At 39.1% G+C, this 22,672-nt stretch overlaps 1 protein-coding gene across 6 annotated transcripts in view; it reads right to left on the reverse strand.

Moving 5' to 3' along the window:
- TAOK3 (TAO kinase 3) overlaps nucleotides 1–22,672 on the reverse strand; it is a 232,875-nt gene that overhangs the window by 73,877 nt on the left and 136,326 nt on the right. For all 6 annotated transcript variants that reach the window (XM_005572369.4, XM_005572368.5, XM_015431618.4 and 3 more), the window contains exons 6-9: nucleotides 20,648–20,693; nucleotides 19,454–19,550; nucleotides 16,955–17,068; nucleotides 15,092–15,183 (exon numbers count right to left, since the gene is read on the reverse strand). In XM_005572369.4, the coding sequence (XP_005572426.2) occupies nucleotides 15,092–15,183; nucleotides 16,955–17,068; nucleotides 19,454–19,550; nucleotides 20,648–20,693 (349 nt within the window). The remainder of the gene's footprint in view (nucleotides 1–15,091; nucleotides 15,184–16,954; nucleotides 17,069–19,453; nucleotides 19,551–20,647; nucleotides 20,694–22,672) is intronic.

A 22,672-nucleotide genomic window follows, 5' to 3' on the forward strand; every position in this document is an offset into this window, starting at 1 on the left:
AGCCTGGCCAACATGGTGAAACCCCGTCTCTACTAAAAATACAAAATTAGCCAGACATGGTGGCTTGTGCCTGTAGTCCCAGCTACTTGGGAGGCTGAGGCAGGAGAATCACTTGAACCTGGGAGATGAAGGTTGCAGTGAGCCAAGATCACGCCACTGCACTCCAGCCTGGGTGGCAGAGTGAGACCTTGTCTCATAAATAAATAAAACCATGTGGAACTAGGAACTCATCATGTAACCATTAATGGCTTCCCATCATTTTAGGACAAAGTCCGAATCCTTAAACATTTGTGACAAGAAAACGTTTAGTCTCTTGGACTTCATTATCATGGGTCTGGCTACCTCCAGAGCCCGGTTCTGAGAAGTACCCAATTTTTCCCTCTCTCATGCTTTACATGTGCTTCACTCAAAGAACCAAGCTTGGTGTTTTTCACAAATGCTGTTTTCTTGATCTGGACACCCCTTTCCCTTTTGCTCCCTAAACATTATCTGGGTAAATCTTTTTGTGTATTGTGTGTATGCGTCAGGGTCTTGCTCTGTTGCCCAGGCTAGAGTGCAGTGGCGCGATCAGCTCACTAACCTCAAACTCCTGGGATCAAGAGATTCTCCTCCCTCAGCCTCCCAAAGTGCTGGTATTACAGGCTAATTCTCAACAATCCTTTCAGGTTTCATCTCAAATATAATTTCATTTCTACATGAATTTAATAAGTATGTATTCAGGGTTTATTATAGGTTTATAATCACTTCCTCAGGGAAGCCTTCCCTGACCTCTCAGACTAGGTCTCCTATTAGATTTTGTCATTGCAAATTGTATTTTTTCCTTTCTTCCACATATCACAGCCCTAATTATTTGTGTAATTTTTTTGAGACAGACTCTTACTCTGTCACCCAGGCTGGAGGGAGTGCATCTCTCGGCTCACTGCAGCCTTGACCTCCTGGGCTCACGTGATGCTCCCACTTCTGCCTCCTGAGTAGCTGGGATTATAGGCATGTGCCGTCAAGTCCAGCTAATTTTTTTGCCTTTTTTTTTTTTGTAGAGATGGGGTTTTGCCATGTTGCCTAGGCTGGTCTCAAACTCCTGGGCTGAAGCGATCTGCCCACCCCAACCTCCCAAAGTGCTGGGATTATAGGCGTGAGCCACCATGCCTGGCCTATTTGCATAATTATTTTCTTCCTTCCTTCCTTTCTTCCTATCTCCATCCCTCCCCCTCCTTCCCTCCTTCCTTTCCTCCTTCTCTCTCTCTCATTCAAGCCATCCTTCTACCTCATCCTCCCTAGTAGCTGAGACTACAGGCACACGTCACCAAGCTTGGTGAATTTTTTTAAGGTTTTTGTAGAGATGAGGTCTCATTATATTGCCCAAGCTTGTCTCAAACTCCCGGGCTCAGGTGATCCTCCCACCTCCTAAAGTGCTGGGATTAGAGGCATGAGCCATTGTGCTTAGCCTAATTCTTTATTTAATGTGTGTCTTCTTTGCTAAACTTCATGAGGGTAGGAGCAACGTCTATTATGTTCATCTCTGCATTCTCAGTGCTGAGAACAGTATCTGGTACACAGCAGGTGGCCCCAAATACTTTTAAATAAATAAATGAAGGTGAGGCAAATTAAAGCACACAATAAACTCTGTCAACAAAGAATCTTTGTTCAGCAAGTAATTACAAAAATGACTGAGAAGACACTGAGTCTCGGGGCTCATGAAAGATACTATGTGGCCGGGCGCGGTGGCTCACGCCTGTAATCCCAGCACTTTGGGAGGCCGAGGCGGGCGGATCACAAGGTCAGGAGATCGAGACCACGGTGAAACCCCGTCTCTACTAAAAATACAAAAAATTAGCCGGGCGCGGTTGTGGGTGCCTGTAGTCCCAGCTACTCGGGAGGCTGAGGCAGGAGAATGGCGTGAACCCGGGAGGCGGAGCTTGCAGTGAGCCGAGATCGCGCCACTGCACTCCAGCCTGGGCGACAGAGCGAGACTCCATCTCAAAAAAAAAAAAAAAAAAAAAAAAAAAAAAAAAAAAAAAAGAAAGATACTATGTGATGGCTTCATTTACTATTAGAAGGACTGGAACCCACCCACTTACTGGCAAAAGGTTAAAAACAAAAACAAAACTCAGCTTCTCAGAACATTGAGTTGCATAGGAGAAACAGTGAAACAGCAGGGAAAGGAGACTGAAGCAAGAGAAAACCAAATTTGAAAAGAAAAGGATGAAAGAACAAAAACAAAAACAAAAAAAACCACAACTCAGTTCAATAAAAGGCAGCACCTTGGATTTGAAGCAGGAATGAGAGGGCCTATAAGTAGCAAGCATTCTGCCCAGGAACAAGCAGAAAAGATGGCTGACCATGTGATGGTAGAAGAAATAATTCTAATAGAGAAGAACATGACTAAAGGTACTCTAACCATAGAACAGCTCCATAGTCTGGGGAGCATTCTCTGAGTATTAGCTTCAAGTGATCGCATCTATATTCAAGTCTTTGCTAGATGTAACAAATAAATCCTCTGAGCAGTGGTGACAAGGCTCACTGCTGAGCCAGAATACTACAGAGTTAAGGGCTGGCAAACTATGGTCCATGGGCCAAATTCAGCTATCAGCCTGCTTTTGTAAGTTTACTGGAACACAGCCATGTCTGTTCACTAATGTTTGTCTATGACTGCTTTCATGCTCCAACGACAAAGTTGAGTAGTTATGATAGACATTGAATAGCCTCCAAAGCCTAAAATGCTTATTATATGTTCCCTCACAGAAAGTTTTTCAATACTTATTGTAGAATATAGTTTTCTTTTTCTTTTTTTTTTTTTTTGAGACAGAGTCTCGCTCTATCGCCAAGACTGGAGTGAAGAGGCATGATCTGGGCTCACTGCAACCTCTGACTCCCAGGTTCAAGAGATTCTGCTGCCTCAGCCTCCTGAGTAGCAGGGATTACAGGTGCATGCCACCATGCCTGACTAATTTTTGCATTTTTAGTAGAGAAGGTGTTTCTCCATGTTGGCCAGGCAGCTGGTCTCAAACTCCTCACCTCAGGTGAACCGCCTGCCTCAGCCTCCCAAAGTGCTGGCATTACAGGGGAGAGCCACTGTGCCTGGCCAAATACAGTAGTTTGAATAGAGCTTCTTCTACACACACAGCAGAATAGGTATTGGGAGTGCTTCTGAAGTCACCTTGTGATATGAAATACATATATATATATATATATATATATTTTTTTTTTTTTTTTTTTTTTTTTTTTTTTTTTTTGAGACGGAGTCTGGCTTTCTCACCCGGGCTGGAGTGCAGTGGTGCGATCTCAGCTCACTGCAAGCTCCACCTCCCGGGTTCACGCCATTCTCCTGCCTCAGCCTCCCAAGTAGCTGGGACTACAGGCACAAGCCACCATGCCCGGCTAATTTTTTTGTATTTTTAATAGAGACTGGGTTTCACCATGTTAGCCAGGATGGTCTTGATCTCCTGACCTCATGATCTGCCCGCCTCTGCCTCCTAAAGTGCTGGGATTACAGGCGTGAGCCAACGCGCCCAGTGGAATACATACATTTTAAATGAAAGGAAAAAGGTAGAAGCATAAAAATGCTAAGCTAGCTACATTAAAAGAAAAAAACAGTAGTTTCCCTTTAACTGAGAGACAATGATCAAGTTTTTGTGTATGATCAATCTGTTACGTAAGATCAAGGTTCAGGAAGGTCAGTTCAATCAAGTTTCTGGATACCGCTCTGCTTGGTAAAGATTAAACTAAATTAGAGTGCCTACATGTATGTTTATTGCAGCCCAATTTACAATCGGAAAGATATGGAATGAACCTAAGTGTTCACTGACCAATGAGTAAATAAAGAAAATGTGGTGGCCAGGCGTGGTGGCTCACGCCTATAATCCCAGCACTTTGAGAGGCCAAGACGGGAGGATCATGAGGTCAAGAGATCGAGATCATCCTTGCCAACAGGGTGAAACCCCATCTCTACTAAAAATAAAAAAATTAGCTGGGTGTGGTGGCACGTGCCTGTAGTCCCAGCTACTCGGGAGGCTGAGGCAGGAGAATTGCTTGAACCCGGGAGGCGGCGGTTGCAGTGAGCTGAGATCACACCACTGTACTCCAGCCTGGTGACAGAGCGAGACTCCCTCTCGGCGGGGGTGGGGTGGGGGGGGAACAAACAGAACGAACTGAAGGAAGGAAGGAAGGAAGGAAGGAAGGAAGGAAGGAAGGAAATGTGGTATATATGCACCATGGAGTACTACTCAGACAGAAAAAGTAATGAAATAATGCCTTTCGCAGTAACTTGAATGGAGCTGGAGGCAATTATTCTAAGAGAAGTAACTCAGGATTGGAAAACCAAACATAATTTATGTTCTCACTTATAAGTGGGTGCTAAGCTATGAATACGCAAAGGCATACAGAGTAATAGACTTTGGAGACTCAGAAGAGGAAGGGTAGGAGCGGGTGTGGGATAAAAGACTACATTTTGGGTACAATGTACAATACTCAGGTGACAAGTACACTAAAATCTCAGAATTCACCACTATATAATTCATCCATGTAACCAAAAAACACCTGTACTACAAAAGCTATTGAAATAAAAAAATTTAAAAAACAAAATAAAATAAATTAGAGTGTCTATTGGGCTTAATTTTACTAAGGAAAATCAAAGAGTACGCCTATCTTTAGACAAACACTACCTGAAAAAGCATAAGGGTTCTTTTCTTTTTCTTTCTTTTTTTTTGAGACAGAGTCTTGCTCTGTCGCCCAGGCTGAAGTGCAGTGGCATCTCGGCTCACTGCAAGCTCTGCCTCCCGGGTTCACGCCATTCTCCTGCCTCAGCCTCCTGAGTAGCTGGGACTACAGGTGCCTGCCACCACACGCGGCTAGTTTTTTGTATTTTTAGTAGAGACGGGGTTTCACCGTGTTAGCCAGGATGGTCTCGATCTCCTGACCTCGTGATTTGCCCACCTCAGCCTCCTAAAGTGCTGAGATTACAGGCGTAAGCCACTATGGCCTTTTTTTTCTTCTTTGAGACAGAGTCTCGCTTTGTCTCCCAGGCTGGAGTGCAGTGGTACAATCTTGGCTCACTGCAACCTCCGTCTCCTGGGTTCAAGCAATTCCCATGCCTCAGCCCCCCAAGTAGCTGGGACTACAGGTGTGTGCCACCACACCTGACTAATTTTTGCATTTTTAATATAGACAGGGTTTTGCCATGTTGGCCAGTCTGCTCTAGAACTCCTGACCTCAAGCGATCTGCCCACTTTGGCCTCCTGTAGTCCTGGAATTACAGGCATGAGCTGCCGCGCCCAGCCCATAAGGTTTCTTATGAACAAATATGGTTGACAACCATAATAACTAATGATAACAAAATAATCGCTACCATTTACCGAATTCCTACTGTATGCCAGGCACTCACTGCCTTAGGCATGTTATATATGTTATTCATAGTTCTCAAAATAGTAGCTTGGCAAGATAGGTATGATTTTTCCAATTTCCCAACGGAAGAAACTGAGGTTCAGCTAGGCTAAATAACGAAACCAAATCACATAGTGTTTACACTGAAATTTCGACACAATCCTATCAGACTCCAAGGCCTGTGTTCTTTTTACTAGGCCATGGTACCTCTTCAATAACTCTGTACATTTAAGGTAGGTAGCACTAGTATTTCAAAATGAAAAAGCTTTAGAAGACTAAATATAACCCCTTCTCCCCAACAGCGATCGCAATATTCATTTATTAGCAGATAAACTATAAGGGGCTAATGTATAAGAAGAAAATTCCAGGCAGAGAACCGATAACATTTATATTTGTGTTTTGTTTTTTCCTGGAGAACTTATTTCTGGACACAATTCATTCCCTGACAGTGCCGACAGACTATTTGCCACTTTCTACCATGACCTTTGCTGGTGAATTAAATGCCTGTACTTTAAACAGAAGAGAACCAAGATTAACTTCTCCTGAATATAATCCTGAAAAATAAACTATCTGGTGACTGGACAACTTCAGCCTCCAAGAGTTTTAACTACAGGAGATCAATTTACCCAAAGATAATCTCTCTCTCTTTCTTTCTTTTCTTTTCTTTCTCTCTTTCTTTCTTTCTTTCTTTCTTTCTTTCTTTCTTTCTTTCTTTCTTTCTTTCTTTCTTTCTTTCTTTCTTTCTTTCTCTTTCTTTTCTTTTCTTTCTTTCTTTCTCTCTCTCTCTCTCTTTCTTTCTTTCTCTTTCTTTCTTTTTCTTTCTTTCTTTTTTTATTATACTTTAAGTTCTAGGGTACATGTGCACAATGTGCAAGTTTGTTACATATGTATACATGTGCCATATTGGTATGCTGCACCCATTAACTCGTCATTTACATTACGTATATCTCCTAATGTTATCCCTCCCTGCTCCCTGCACCCCACGACAGGCCCTGATGTGTGGTGTTCCCACCCTGTGTCCAATTGTTCTCATTGTTCAATTCCCACCTATGAGTGAGAACATGTGGTGTTTGGTTTTCTGTCCTTGAGACAGGTTGCTCAGAATGATGGTTTCCAGCTTCATCCATGTCCCTACAAAGGACATGAACTCGTCCTTTTTTATGGCTGCATAGTATTCCATGGTGTATATGTGCAACACTTTCTTAATCCAGTCTATCATTGGTGGACATTTGGGTTGGTTCCAAGTCTTCGCTATTGTGAATAGTACCACAATAAACATACATGTGCATGTGTCTTCATAGCAGCATGATTTATAATCCTTTACCCAAAGATAATTTCTTAAACAGGATTAACCACTTAGGAGCTGTAGAGTTTGATCTTTAGGAAAGAGTGACAGTGCCAGTAACATTATCATCATCCTGCTTTTTGATGCCATCCCAGCAATTCAACTTCTAGATTAGGGTGTTTTTAAAAAAATATATACTATTGTAGAAGAGATAGACACCATAACAAAAGGGGATAATGGGCTACTATGTAAGAGATAGATACCAGAACAAAAGGGGACAGGACTATCCACAACTTTCCATGTAATTTCGATATTAAAAGTACAGCTTGGGCCGGGCGAGGTGGCTCATGCCTGTAATCCCATCACTTTGGGAGGCTGAGGTGGGTGGATCACCTAAGGTCAGAAGGTTGAGACCAGCCTGGGCAACATGGTGAAATTCTGTCTCTACTAAAAATATAAAAATTAGCTGGGCATGGTGGTGGGTGCCTGTAATCCCAGCTACTTGGGAGGCTGAGGCAGGAGAATCACTTGAGTCTGGGAGGTGGAGGTTGCAGTGAGCTTAGATGGCGCCATTGCACTCTAGCCTGGGTGACAAGTGGGAGACTCCGTCTCAGAAAAAAAAAAAAAGTACAACTTAAAAATATACTATTTGTATTAACGTTTAGAATTTCATTATGCCCCAAATATAAAGAAAATAGCAAAATCATTGCTTACGAAATATCTCAAACAGTTTAACCTTCATCTTGCATGTTAAAAAAAAAAAACCCTTCTTTTACATGTCCATTAGCAAAATTAATGCTAGGGAGATGAAAACGTATGGTAAAGCTGTCAAAGAGGTATTTGTATGACTTATAACATTACAGATATAATAATTTTTAAGAAATTGCAGATAAATTAAATGTTCTTGGTAATAATTTTATTTTGTGAATATTTACTAAGCATCTACTATCACATTTCTTTGAGTTCGAGGTGTCACTGACTGTAAGGTGTACTACTATTTAATATTCACCACTATTTCATAATATGTATAACAGAAAAAAATGCTGCCAACTATAAGAAGCTGTTGCCTATAAAATACCTCCTACTTTAAAAAAAGTATTTCCTTGTTTTTGACAAAGTTGTATATATTTAAGGTGCACAATGTGATGTTTTGATGTTCATATACATTGATTAATCACAATTTATCTGTCCATCGCCTCATATAGTTACTATTTTTTTTTTGTTGTAAGAACATTTAACATCATTTACTCTCTTGGCAATTTCAACTTTCAATGCATTTTACCATGTTGCCTCCTAGTGTTAAAGAGATGTTAAAATGGGCTGGGCACGATGGCTCATGCCTATAATCCCACCACTTTGGGAGGCCGAGGTGGGTGGATCATTTGAGATCAGGAGTTCAAGACCAGCCTGGCCAATAAGGTGAAACTCCGTCTCTACTAAAAATACAAAAATTAGGCCAGGCATGGTGGCTCACGCCTGTAATCCCAGCACTTTGGGAGGCTGAGGCAGATGGATCACGAGGTCAGGAGATCGCGACCATCCTCACTAACATGGTGAAACCCCATCTCTACTAAAAATACAAAAAATTAGCTGGGCATGGTGGCAGTTGCCTGTAGTCCCAGCTACTCGGGAGGCTAAGGCAGGAGAATGGCATGAACCCAGGAGACAGAGCTTGCAGTGAGCTGAGATCACGCCACTGCATTCCAGCCTGGGCGACAGAGCGAGACTCCATCTCAAAAAAAAAAAAAAAAAAAAAAAAATTAGCTGGGTGTGATGGCAGGCACCTGTAGTACCAGCTATTTGGGAGGCTGAGGCAGAAGAATTGCTTGAACCCAGGAACCAGAGGTTGCAGTGAGCCAAGATCATGCCACTGCACTCCAGCCTGGTGACAGAGCAAGACTCCATCTAAAAAAAAAAAAGAAAAAAAAAAAAATTTACAGACTTGAGATAATTTGACCTAAGTCGGACAACTACAAAATGGCAAAATAAGAACTGAAGTTTATCTGACTGCAGAGTCTATGCTCTTTAGCACAATTTGATACTATCACTTTGATCAATTTGCAGAAATAGCTGTCATAGAGGATTAGACAATTTGGGAGAAGGCTACTTTGTCCTTTAATTCAGTAAATCATTTCATAAAATGCAATCAAATTTAGGCTGATATAGAGAACATGTAGTTATACATATTTCAATTCATTTTTATAAGAAGGTAAAATCAGAAAGCACATATAAGGGGCTGTCTTAAGAGAGGAAGTACTAAGGTATCTCTTGGGGTCTGTACCTGTGTCCAATGTCAATTGCTGTTGACATTTTAGTCATTTACACCTATATGGTACAAAACCTGATGTGATGATGATCTTCAATCATCATAAAAGGGTATATGTAGCTTGTTCCATTGAAGAAGATTGGAAAGGGAAGAATCCATGTCAAATTTCAGAAAGATTTTGGTAAGAAAAATCTAGTTAAAACCATGGGTAGGCACTAACTGTAAAGTTCAATGCAGGCGGCACATTCTTTTAAAGGGTCATAACTGAGGTGTTGCTACGATGGTCTCAGTGTTGTAAGTAAAATTTTGGTTTATTTTTATAAAATATTACTTATTTTATATTTTACTTATAACACTGAGACCATCGTAGGAACTCCTCAGTTATGACCCTTTAGAGGTACTGTGACCTCTAAAAGTAGCATGATTTTATATGGCCTAAAATATAAATTACAAAAACCAAAAATGATCCTATATATGAATAGAAGTAGCTGTTACTGAGCACTTGCTATATGCCAGGCACTATGTTAAATACTTTACCTAAGTTATCTTATTGAAGCCTGTAAATATCTAGGATATATTCATTGTTATTTTTACTTAGATGAGAAACTGAGGATTAGGGAAGTTAACAAAATGATCTGAATCACACAGCCAGAATCAACATGCTACACAGCTCCAGAAGGGGTCATTTGCATCCTAGACTATGTGAATGCCTGATGGCATTATGTTACAGCCACACATGGTGGTCCTGCCAGCTAAGTGCTGGTAAAGCCAAGATTCACATCCAGGGTGTCTAATTCTAAAACTTACTCCATACTGCTAACTCTATGCTATGCACAGAGTAGTTTTGTTCCCCCAAAGGAATATCTATTTATTTCTAATTCTTGAAAAGTTCAATGATTCAATATTTAAAATATGTAAAATTTTGCAGAATATTGTAACAGACACCTATCACTTAGATTTACTATAATCTTGTCATATTTGTTTCGGGGCCTTTTTCTTCTAAAAAAATAAGAAAGTAGATATAGCTCTATTTGCCTTCCTTTCTCCAGAGAGTTTACTGTTCTAGAATTATATCTTTACAACTGTATTCTTATGTTTTATTAGTATATATACCTTTTTTTTTTTTTTTTTTTTGAGATGGAGTTTTGCTCTTGTCGCCCAGCTGGAGTGCAATGGTACGGTCTCAGCTCACTGCAACCTCTACCTTCTGGGTTCAAGCAATTCTCCTATCTCAGCTTCCCAAGGAGCTGGGATTACAGGCATGCACCACCATGCCCAGTTAATTTTTGTAGTTTTAGTAGAGATGGGGTTTTGCTATGTTGGTCAGGCTGGTCTCAAACTCCTGACCTCCAGTGATCCATCTGCTTTGGCCTCCCAAAGTGCTGGGATTACAAGCGTGAGCCACTGTGCCTGGCCAGGATATATATAGTTCTAACAGTATATATAAGAACTTATAAAATTTTCATAACTGGCATCATACCGTACCTTTACTTTTGCAATTTTATTTGTTCACTAAATATTCAATGTTATGGTTTTGAGATTTATCCATGATGATACATGTAGATCCAGTTCATTCTTAACTATGATACAGTATTCCATAATTTATTTATACATTCTCTTTTGGATAAGAATTTAGGCTAGTTCTACCTTTTCTGGCTACTATAAAAACATTTGCACCCTTGTATGCACTTTCCAGTGTGTATGCATATGGAGTTCTTGCTTCCTTAGCAGTTTCTCCAAATTTAGTATTTGAAGACTTGAAACTCTTGCCAATCTCATCAATGTGAAATTGTTTCAAATTGCATTTCTCTAATTACTAATGAGGCTTAGTGTCTTCTGATGTTTGTTGTCCATTTAGGTTTCCTCTTCAATGAATCACTTAATCATATTCCTTTTTATTTTTATTTGAGATAGGGTCTTACTCCCATCACCCAGGCTACAGTGCAGTGGTGTGATCATGGCTCACCGCAGCCTTGACTTCCTGGGTTCAGGTGATTCTCCTACCTTAGCTTCACTTAGTGATATTCCTTACCCATTTCTCTACTGGTTTTTTGGCTTTTTCTTTTTTTTCCTTTTTTTTTTTGAGACAGAGTTTCGCTCTTGTCACTCAGGCTGGAGTGCAGTGGCGCGATCTAGGCTCACCGCAATCTCCGCCTCCCAGGTTCAAGTGATTCTCCTGCCTCAGCCTCTCTAGTAGCTGGGATTATAGGTGTGCACCACTACACACAGCTAATTTTGTATTTTTAGTAGAGACAGGATTTCACCATGTTGGCCACGCTGGTCTCAAACTCTTGACCTCAGGTGATCTGCCCACCTTGGCCTCCCAAAGTGCTGAAATTATAAGCATGAGCCAGCGCATCTGGCCAGCTTTTTCTTTTTCAGAAAGAAATTGTAGGAGTTCTTTGTAAATTTTGGACCAACACTTTGTTGGTTAAATGTATTTCAACTACCTTCTCCTAGTCCATGGTTTATCTTTTAATGTTTGTGCTTTATATGGTTTTATATTTTAAAGTAGGAAAAGTTATCATATTTATCATTATGTTTTAAAAAACACTGATTAGAAAAGTTCTTCATTATACTTGTAAAGGTATTTTAGAGTAATAATAATAACACTAGGCCGGGAGTGGTGGCTCACGCCTATAATCCCAGCACTTTGGGAGGCTGAGGTGGGTGAATCACGAGGTCAGGAGATCAAGACCACCCTGGCTAACACGATGAAACCCCATCTCTACTAAAAATACCGAAAATTAGCCGGGCGTGGTGGCATGCACCTGTAGTCCCAGCTACTAGGGAGGCTGAGGCAGGAGAATCACTTGAACCTGGAAGGCAGAGGTTGCCATGAGCCAAGATCACGCCACTGCACTCTAGCACTCTAGCCTGGGAGACAGAGTGAGACTCTGCCTCAAAAAAAAAAAAAATAATAATAATAACAACAACACTATATGCCAGGCCATGTTCTAAGCATATTATAGATATTAATTAATCTTCATAACAACCCCACAAAGTGGGTACTATCATTATTTCTATTTTACAGATGAGGTAACTAAGGCATTGGGGGGCTTCTTCTAAATGTTTTAAAGTTTTACTTTTGGGCATTTAACCAATCTAAAATTTATTTTTGTGTATGACATAGCTAGGAATCCAGTTTTAGTTTTATCATATAATTAACAAATTTCTCAGTATTATTTATCAAATGAGCCATCCTTTCCCCGTTGATCTGTAATGGCTTTTCTGTCTTATACCAAAATCTGACTCATACTAGAGTTTCCCAGTCTGTTCTATTGGATACTAGTCTTTCCCCGCACCAATACCATATGGATTTAATTATTATGGTATGGGTTTTGGGGCAGTGATTCTTCTGTCCAAATTCTATTTCTTCAAAGTTGTTTTAGCTAATTTTGGTCCTATGACTTCTGGGATTACCTTGTGAAGTTCTTTTTTATTATCTATCTATCTATCTATCTATCTATCTATCTATCTATCTATCTATCTGAGACTGAGTCTCGCTCTGTCGCCCAGGCTGGAGGGCAGTGGCGCGATCTCGGCTCACCGCAAGCTCCGCGTCTCGGGTTCACGCCATGCCATTCTCCTGCCTCAGCCTGCCGAGTAGCTGGGACTACAGTCGCCCGCCACCATGCCCGGCTAATTTGTTTTGTATTTTCAGTAGAGACAGGGTTTCACCGTGTTAGCCAGGATGGTCTCCATCTTCTGACCTCGTGATCTGCCCTCCTCAGCCTCCCAAAGTGCTGGGATTACAGGCGTGAACCCTGCGCCCGGCCTACCTTGTTAAGTTTTACATAGTATTGCTGGCATTTCGTTATAAGCCCTTTTTAAAACATGCAAATATTTCTGCTGAGTGGCCCCCAAAATCAATATGAATAACTTTGATCAATTTCCTTTGGAGTGAAATAAAGAGTAGCACCATATTATAACCTAAAAAAGAAATTAATCACCTCAATATCCATCAATACAAGACGAGTTAAATAAACTATCGTATATCCATGTAATGGAATAATATGATGCTATTAAAATGATGAAAAACATGTCTAAGTTAGTCATATAAAACAGATCTCCAAGATATTATTAAGTGAAAAACCAAAGTACAGAACCACATATATACGTTATCTTGGGTGTGAAAAGGAATATAGGAAGTGTATGTTCATGTTTGCTTGTATATTGACTAAGAAGATCTGGAAGGATGCACAAGTTAATAAAGTGGTTCCCTGCGTGTGTTGGCAGGGGTGGGGTAGGAACTGTGTAGACAGGGCAGGGGTGGAAGAATACCTTTCACTGTATGTCTTTTTATGTTTTTTGATTCACAAACCTTGTGATTCTGCTACCTAATTGAAAAAAATAAGTAAATATTCAAATTTTCCTCCAGGAATTCTGTTTGTTTGTTTGTTTTTGTAAATTAATACTTCTTTAAAGTAAAAAAAAATCCAGACAAATTGTGCATTTTTATCATATGTCGTTTTTGTTGGAAGGGGTCAATGAAACATTGGCAATGTAATATAAAGTATCCCAAGTTGGCCTAACATTTTAGGAAGAGAGAAAACCGTAGTCTGTGAATCAAACTAGAACTCAGAAATTCTTATAGGATCAGTTTGGAAACCTGAATAGAATTACATGAAATTAATATCTTAAAAAATTAGATGAATAATTTTTTTAGGCCAGGCACAATGGCTCATGCCTGTAATCCCAGCACTTTGGGAGGCCGAGGCAGGTGGATCATCTGAAGTCAGGAGTTCGAGACCAGCCTGGCCAACATGGCAAAACCCCATCTCTACTAAAAATACAAAATTAGCCAGGTGTGGTGGTGCATGTCTGTAATCCCAGCTACTTGGGAGGCTAAGGCAGAAGAATTGCTTCAACCCAGGAGACAGAGCCAAGATTGTGCCACTGCAATCCAGCCTGGGTGACAGAGCAAGACTGTGTCTCAAAAAAAAAAGAAAAAAAATAATTTTTAAAAAACTGATTTTTAAAAAAGTTTTAACATTTTTGATTTAAAATTTACAAAAATATGTAGATAAAGGCAGTATTATGCTGTAGCTAGCTCATACTGTCTTTGGAAGGCCCATTGTGCACATCTTTCCCCAGTTTCACATTTAGTGGATAGCATTGGCTATAGTAACAGTATCTACACCATGGAAATTTGCAAAGCTACAAATCAAGGCCTTTTCCCCTCTCCACAAGAGATTCATTTGTTAAATTTACCAGTATACCACTGGATAGAAGTAAGTTTAAGATATATTAAAGTTCAAAATATACAACCAAAGGAGAGATTCTGTGGCACTTTAGACAATTTTAGATAACTGCAACAATATTTGGGGAATAACTTCATGGCTGACGTTTATCTTCTAACACAAGGTTTTCTTCACAGTTGTGCTCTACATGGGTCAAATACAGTTTTAGAGTCAGATCCCTGATAAGCTTTCTATTACTTTTTCAGATTTCTCTAATACAAGTTGGAGTATAAATTCAGGTAATGGAAACTCCCATAAAGGTAGGACATATATTATCACTCATAGTATGGAGAATGGGTATTTTTCATATATTACTGTGTACTATTTTGTATTTCATTTGTTAACTGCCATATCTGCTTCAACTCCTTCAATTAAATTAATAACATGAGGCTGGGCGTGGTGTCTCAAATCTGTAATCCCAGTGCTTTGGGAGGTCGAGGTAGGCAGATCATTTGAGGTCAGGAGTGTGAGACCAGTCTAGCCAACACAGCAAAACCCTGTCTCTACTAAAAAAATACAAAAATTGGCCAGGCTTGGTGGCAGGTGCCTATAATCCCTATAATCCTGCACTCAGGAGGCTAAAGCAGGAGAATTGCTTGAACTTGGGAGGTAGAGGTTGCAATGAGCCGAGATTGCGCCACTGCACTCCAGTCTGGGTAACAGAGCAAGACTCTGTCTCAAAAAAAAAAGAAAAAAAATTAATAACATGAAAATGTAGCAGAGAGAAAGCAATTTTCAGTGTTATAGAGTATAAAAAATATAATAAATTCATTGCCTAGCACACATATACCAGTAACTCATTAAGTAATAGCCAGATGAATAACTCCTAATTATAATGATTCTTAAAAATACAATGAAAATTAATCTGCAAAATAGAATTTTTAAAAATACAATGAAAACAAATAACTCTTTACTCACCCAATTCAATACAAGTGATGCCAAGTGACCAAATATCAACTTTCCCATCATACTGTCCTTCATCCATAGCTAAGATCACCTCTGGAGCCATCCTACCAAACGTAAGGTACAAAACTCAAGTTGTAGATTAAAAATAAAATTTCTCCAGTAAAGTGATTCGATGAAACAGCTGTTCTTAAGGGTATTCTGAAATTGTATCTGCTAGAGAGATTATTTCCTTACACAAATAATTTTGAAAACCATTATTCAAAATATAATCTGCTTGGTGATTTACATGACACAATACATTATTTTCAATAAAGACTGGCTCCACCCCTTACTATCAGTTTGATCTCAGGCAAGTTACTTAACCTATCTGTACATCAGTTTCCTCTTCCGTAAAATGGAGATAATTCTCATAGCAACTTTACAGATATTTGTAAAGTATGAATATACATAAAATACTTAAATAATTACTTTGCAAAATCTGATTATATTGCTTTATATAGTTCCATAAAGTATTTTTCATATTGTTTAAAGTAATTAAATAAAGCAGGAAATTTTTTTTTTTTTTTTGGAGACGGAGTCTGGCTCTGTCGCCCAGGCTGGAGTGCAGTGGTGTGATCTTAGCTCACTGCAAGCTCCGACTCCTGGGTTCAGGCCATTCTCCTGCCTCAGCCTCCGAAGTAGCTGGGACTATGAGTAGCTGGGACTACAGGTGCCTGCCACCATGCCTGGATAATTTTTTGTATTTTTAGTAGAGACAGGGTTTCACCATGTTAGCCAGGATGGTCTCGATCTCCTGACCTCGTGATCCACCCGCCTCGCCCTCCCAAAGTGCTGGGATTACAGGCGTGAGCCACCACACCTGGCCTCTTTTTTGTTGTTGTTGTTGAGAGTCTCACTTTGTAGCCCAGGCTGGGGTGCAGTGGCGCCATCTTGGCTTACTGCAGCCTCTGCCTCCTAGGTTCAAGTGATTCTCATGCCTCAGCCTCCCAAGTAGCTGGGACTACAGGCATGTGCCACCATGCCTGGCCATATTCTTTTAAAATAATTAAACAACATGAAAAATACTTTATGGAGTCATATAAAGCAAATAATCAGCTGTTCCAAAGATACTAAAACCTACAAAAACCCCAGGTTGTGGTAATGGTTACTTTACTTGTTTGTCCATAATGCATCTTCATTAGGAGGGCAGGGGCCCTATCCATTTAATATGCTTTGAACAGAACTGTACTCTATTATGATGTGTAAGCAGTTGCTTGGTAAATGTTATTTGGTGATAAAAAAAAAAATTCAAAGACTGGCTGATTATTTTTAGTAGGCAAGTAATTTTGCAGAGGTCTAAGTCATTCTGTAAGGCATAATGAAATTCCAACGTGTCTAGGAAAGGAAGGAAAATAATCTGGAAAAGAATAGGGTGAAAAACTCTTGAGCCAGACTGACAAGCTAGGTAACCTATCAGAGAACTCAACAAAGACAAGAACTTGGATTTCTTTCATGAAAGGTACCATCTCTGCTTGTTGACTAGTCAGGGAAGGTGAAAGAAGCTGCCCTGTCCTTACCTGGAGGCTTTTGCCTCAAGAGAAAAGTTCAAAAGAAACTGCAAATGAAATCGAAAACCTGAACTTGGTCAGCGAATTGATAATCCTGCTCAGTTTACACACAGTGACACCAACCTTAATGACACAATTTAACGTCACTGTAAATTTTATACTAAGCCAGAGTGTTTCTTTTTATGCCAGTGGGTTTTCTATCCTTCTCAAATGAAATCTCCTTTTGAGGCACATTGGTAAGACACTGTCACAAAATCGAGCCAAACCAGTACCATGAGTTCATGTATGCAGATTTTAAAACTGTGTCATACAGCCTAATTCTACATACCAGTAAGGTGTGCCCACGAAGGAGTTGGCAGGAGAAGCCATTGAGGCAGATCCAAAATCAGCTAGTTTTACCTGACCTGGCTCTGTTAGAAGAATATTTCCTGCTTTAATATCCCTATAGGAAAAAATAAAAGGGTTAGAAAATTACTTTTCAATTTTGATTATGGAATAGGTCAGAGCATGCAATTAATAAGACAAAAAGTTTATTAAAAAACAAAAAACAAAAAAACACCTTGCTCGGATGGCCGGGAGATTTAGTAATTACTGTATGTCATAAGGGGCCCAGATTCCTGGGGGTACTTGCAGGTAGGTCACAGTAATTACTGAACGGTAGAGCTTTCTTCAGAGGGAGGGAATACAATGAGAAAAAAGGCAGACATGGCGAACAAGGAAACCTATTCAGCTGCTATACTTATAAAAACATATTCTTAAAGGCTAAATCCAGTTATCAATAGTATTCCCTGTGCTGAGAAAATTGGTGCCAATTGTAACTGCTTTTTCTGCTTTTCCAAATTATGTGACATTTTTGGAGCCTAAACAAACCTGCAGTGATTCCGTATTGACCACCTACTAATAAACCTCAACTACACACATACCTTTTCTTTCTTGCCTGTGACCCTTTCTCTCTGCCTTTAATTATAACTGCAACTCTAAGGCATTTGAGGTACATGTTATATAGAAGGTGATATTTTAAAAATAACTGTACAGTAAAAGGAAGACCCTGAAAGATCAAAACAAACAAGGATTAGGGGTTAGGAAATTGCATGTCTATTGTATTACTACAAAGAATTGCACGTGGTTACTACTAAAGCTAATAGAGGTATTATATAGTAAAAAGTTTGAAAACTCTAATTGAAAAAATTCATTTTTCAGTATGGTAATTGAGAATGAGAAGGTGTGGATGGATTCCTTATTCTTTTAAAAAAAGGCATGAGGTGTAGCGAGCACTAGAAACCATGAATTGGAAGTTGATGGTCAGTGAAAAGATAAAACAGAGAAGATGAGGAAAATTTATGTCAAGCTGAAAATGATAAGGTTCAAATGCTTCAAAATAACTTTTGTAAAAACTTCCCTTGAAAATTCAGTTTCCTTCCTCATGGTGACATTAGGCATTGGCAGACAGAACTAAAAAAAAATGCATTATTTATTTTTCTTCACAACAGAAACATGTATTTACTTATCTTTAATTAGGAGATTGAATTGCCTTTTAAATCAAAACAATAAAAATCTGAGACATAGTATTTACTTTTAATTTTAAAAAACATTCTTTATAAGTATTTTGACTCTTCAACAAATTATTTTACATACTAAAGAAGATAAAGTATAATAGAGACTAAAACATTAAGTTAATGTCCAGATTAAGGTAATGGCACAAAAAATTGAACTGTAGCTTTAAATAAGAGCAGGCAAACTAATCACAAGCAAGTTGGCAGTAGTATTAACACCTTGGTACCAAAGACATATATTTACAAAAAGTTGTCAGATCCATAGACATTATGATAATTTTATTTAATCAGTATTTATTAACATGATTAGGTTCACTCTTTGTCCTTCATTCCCAGCAGGATTTCGGTCTGCCTATCTTTAGGAAGTTCTGCTTTTGTGGTACCAGTAAAGTGGTCATGGCTACACTGGGGTGATTAAAACAGAAGCAAAAGAGGAACCATAACCCAATAGTTTCACTTCTTCCTAGTAAATGCCAGTTGTTTTCTTTCATTTGTGAGGCATCTCAGATTCTTTATACCTACCTAATATTTCACTACTCCTCCCCTCATTCACTAATGTAACCGTACTAAAAGTTCATTACTGAGAGGAGGAAAGATTGGTAACATCTTTCTCTAGAAGTTAATGGAGGGAGGGAGGTTGCAGGGAGGAGAATGGTGTTGTGGTAGAGAAAATACAGGGCAGAGAAAAGCCCTAGAATAGGAGTTAAGAAACTTGAGTTTCAATCCTTAATATATTACTTAAATTCTGTGAAACTCTGGGCAAGTTAAGTCTTTCTGAGCCCTGGTCTCTTCATCTGCCAAAATACAGTGAGGATAATATCTTCCTAAGTATCCATATGAACTATACAGAAATATGAAATATTTTAAAGTTACAAAATAGCATATATTTATATAAGACTAGCTTGTTATTTGTAATAGGAAGGGACAATAACTCTGCTAAGAGATAAATATATGCAGGGAAGGTTAATTTTCTTTTCTTTTCTTCATGATACAGTATCTAAAGATTGCCGGGCCCCTTTTCAAATTTCCCTGCAACACTTAGCCTGGAGAACAGTTACCTACTGAACAAAGATGATATAATTGTGGATACGTAGGAGAAAATAAGAGATAGAAGCTAAATTCTGGCAACTTTATCCTTCATATCCAGAAGCAGCAATCTATTTGCTTCCCATAAATGCTTAGGCAACTTAAATTGGAGCATGCACTAATTTTCAAGGTTCCTGGAATAGACAGTCCTGTAACTGAAATGAAACATAACTGGTGTCTAATCTTACCTATGAATCAATGCATGAGAATGTAGGTAGGCTAGTCCATGCAAGGCTCCATGAGTAATGGCAGCGATCTCCACTTCCTGAAGTGGTTTTTTATGAACTGAGGAAGGGGGAAAAAAAAAAGTCAGTAAATGATCAGTTTCATTCCTCATTTTATTATTTTATACAGCTATACCAGACTGAGTTACATACTTTCTCACATGACAATTTGGGAACACATTCACCTAAATATATAGGATACAGATTTTCTATAGAAGAGAGTAAGTGATCAGACAACAGGAAACCCAAGTGCATCAACACAAATGACCCTTCAAAACAAAAATAAAACAAAGCCTGATATTCCTTAAATGATGTATTGTTAATTTACTTATCAGTTGCAAGCCAAGTCACACTGATTCCAATTAACCAGGCCCAAATTAACCAGTCCCTTCCAACATTTTAAAGGTCTGGAGTGTTCTAGGTTATATTATTCTCCCCTGCCTCAAAGCCATCTTTAATTACCCCTTCAAACTATAGGTTTTCATTATTTGTGAAAGCAGCTAATAAGCAATTTCTATTCAGAGATCAACAGTGATTTAATTTTTTTTTTTCTTTTTTTTTTTTTTTTTTTTTTTTTTTTTTTTTTTTTGAGACAGGGGTCTCACTGTTACCCAGGCTGGAGTGCAGGGTTCCAATCAAAGCTCACTGCAGCCTTGAACTTCTGGGCTCAAGTGATCCTCCTGGCTCAGACTCCTAAGTAGCTGGTATTACAGGTGTTAGCCTCTGTGCCTAGCTCAAGATATTTTTTTTTAAGTAAATTTTTAATACAGCCTCTGGTTATAGCAGCATCTGCAGAGAGGAGCTGGGTCAGCAAAGATTTCTGAAAGGGTGTAATATCAATATAATGTGAGACTGTCTCTCTTTCACATATATCCACGAATATGATGTTTTTGGCTACACATACTGTATCACATTAGCCAAACATTTTGGTAGTACCTGCCCTGGATGGGCCATGAACTAAAACAGCAGAAAGACTGCTAACATCACTCAGACACTTTCAGTGGCATTGAAGAGATGAAGTGTGCACAGCTTATCCACACAACCCTAAAGCCCAAGCCATCGTTCAATTAGTCTGCCCAAACTACACTTTAGTGTGGTGGTAGATAATATTCTGATAAAAGTAAAACAGAAAGGAGAGTTTAATTCCTTCTTTCTTACCTTCTAATAAATCAGAGGCTGAGCCTAAGCAATATTCCATCACCAACTATAAGAGATTAAAATAATATTCAGAATAATGAAAGTTAATTTAAAAACCGCTGAAACCAACTAACCAACCAACCAAGGAACTAAGAATACTAGGTGAATATTCTGATCTACCTCAACTTGGACTGAATTTTTGTCATCTGACACTAATTGATTTTTATAATTTTCTTTTTTTTTTTTTTTTTGAGACAGAGTCTTGCTCTGTGCCCCAGGCTGGAGTGCAGTGGCGCGATCTCGGCTCACTGCAAGCTCCGCCCCCCCCCCCCCCCGCCCCCCGGTTCACGCCATTCTCCTGCCTCAGCCTCCCGAGTAACTGGGACTACAGGCGCCCGCCACCTCGCCCGGCTAATTTTCTTGTATTTTTAGTAGAGACGGGGTTTCACCGTGTTAGCCAGGATGGTCTCGATCTCCTGACCTCGTGATCCGCCTGTCTCGGCCTCCCAAAGTGCTGGGATTACAGGCTTGAGCCACCGCGCCCTGCCAGATTTTTATAATTTTCATCATCTCACTTTTTATTATTTCTTGCTTGAAATTGGCCTAAAGATTATTGGGGGACTAGATATAGAAATATTTACTATAAATGGTGAAGCCAAGATTGCCAATTTATTTATTAACTCCTTCACTACTGTATTTCAAAAAGGATTCAGGTGACTATGTTGTACTATAAATTTGTAACTCAGAAAGTGGCAAACAAATACATGAGCCAGTAAAATATATATTGGGGTTATACCAGTTACATAAAATAAACCAGTAAGTAGTAAATTCCTTTTTCTCACACTTTAAAAAGTTTTAAACAAGAAACAGATATAATTTTGAACTGAATCTGAAGATGTAGCCTGCTATGTATCATTACATTACCTTGAATCCCTGAGATATATCTGTTATTTAAATTTAGATCTTAAAATATTTCCAGAATAATACTATAATACTATTGATAGGCTGGGTGCAGCAGCTCACGCGTGTAATCCCAGCACTTTGGGAGGCTGAGGCAGGCGGATCATCTGAGGTCGGGAGTTCAAGACTAGCCTAGTCAACATGGTGAAATCCCATCTCTACTAAAAATACCAAAAATTAGCTTTGTGTGGTGGCTTGCACCTGTAGTCCCAGCTACTTGGGAGGCTAAGGCCGGAGAATCGCTGGAACTCAAGAGGTGGAGGTTACTGATAGTTGTTGGGTTTGCAATCTGTGGAGGCTTTCTAAAAGTAAAATGAGAAACCTCTTTCTTTACTCTTTTTTTTTGAGACGGAGTTCACTCCTGTTGCCCAGGTTGGAGTGCAATGGCACAATCTCGGCTCACCGCAACCTCTGCCTCCTGGGTTCAAGTACTTCTCCTGCCTCAGCCTCCTGAGTAGCTGGGACTACAGGCATGCACCACCATGCCTGGCTAATTTTGTATTTTTAGTAGAGACAGGGCTTCTCCATGTTGGTCAGGTTGGTCTCAAACTCCTGACCTCAGGTGGTCTGCCCACCTTGGCCTCCCAAAGTATTGGGATTACAGACATGAGCCACCGCGCCTGGCCTCTTTCTTTACTCTTATCCTAGATTTTTAGGTGTCCAAGACTACTGATTTGTAGTCAAGGTCAAAACTATCATGGCTCAGCAACCAATCTCCACACACACATGCAAGCATTCACACTCCTACAAATTATTACTTGGTTATTTAAAAGAATAGTACATGCTTATTATGAAATATAAATTTCCTATAATAAACTAGACAAAACCAATATCAACATATTGGTTCCTTTCATTAAAAAAATTAATGTGAAAATATATTTATATATATTATGTACCTTGCATTACTGAGATAATTTAGAATATGAGAAGTCTAGAAGTTTAAAATTTAGAAACGATTATACTTTTATAGTTATATATTATAAATATCAATATATCAATATCAATACATAATATGAACATATTAATATTATAAATATAAGTGTACTATCTCTATATTATATGGAATGCAATTAAATTAGATATAAC

This window comes from Macaca fascicularis, chromosome 11 (assembly GCF_037993035.2).
Source record: "Macaca fascicularis isolate 582-1 chromosome 11, T2T-MFA8v1.1".
NCBI classification, from domain to species: Eukaryota; Metazoa; Chordata; class Mammalia; order Primates; family Cercopithecidae; genus Macaca; species Macaca fascicularis.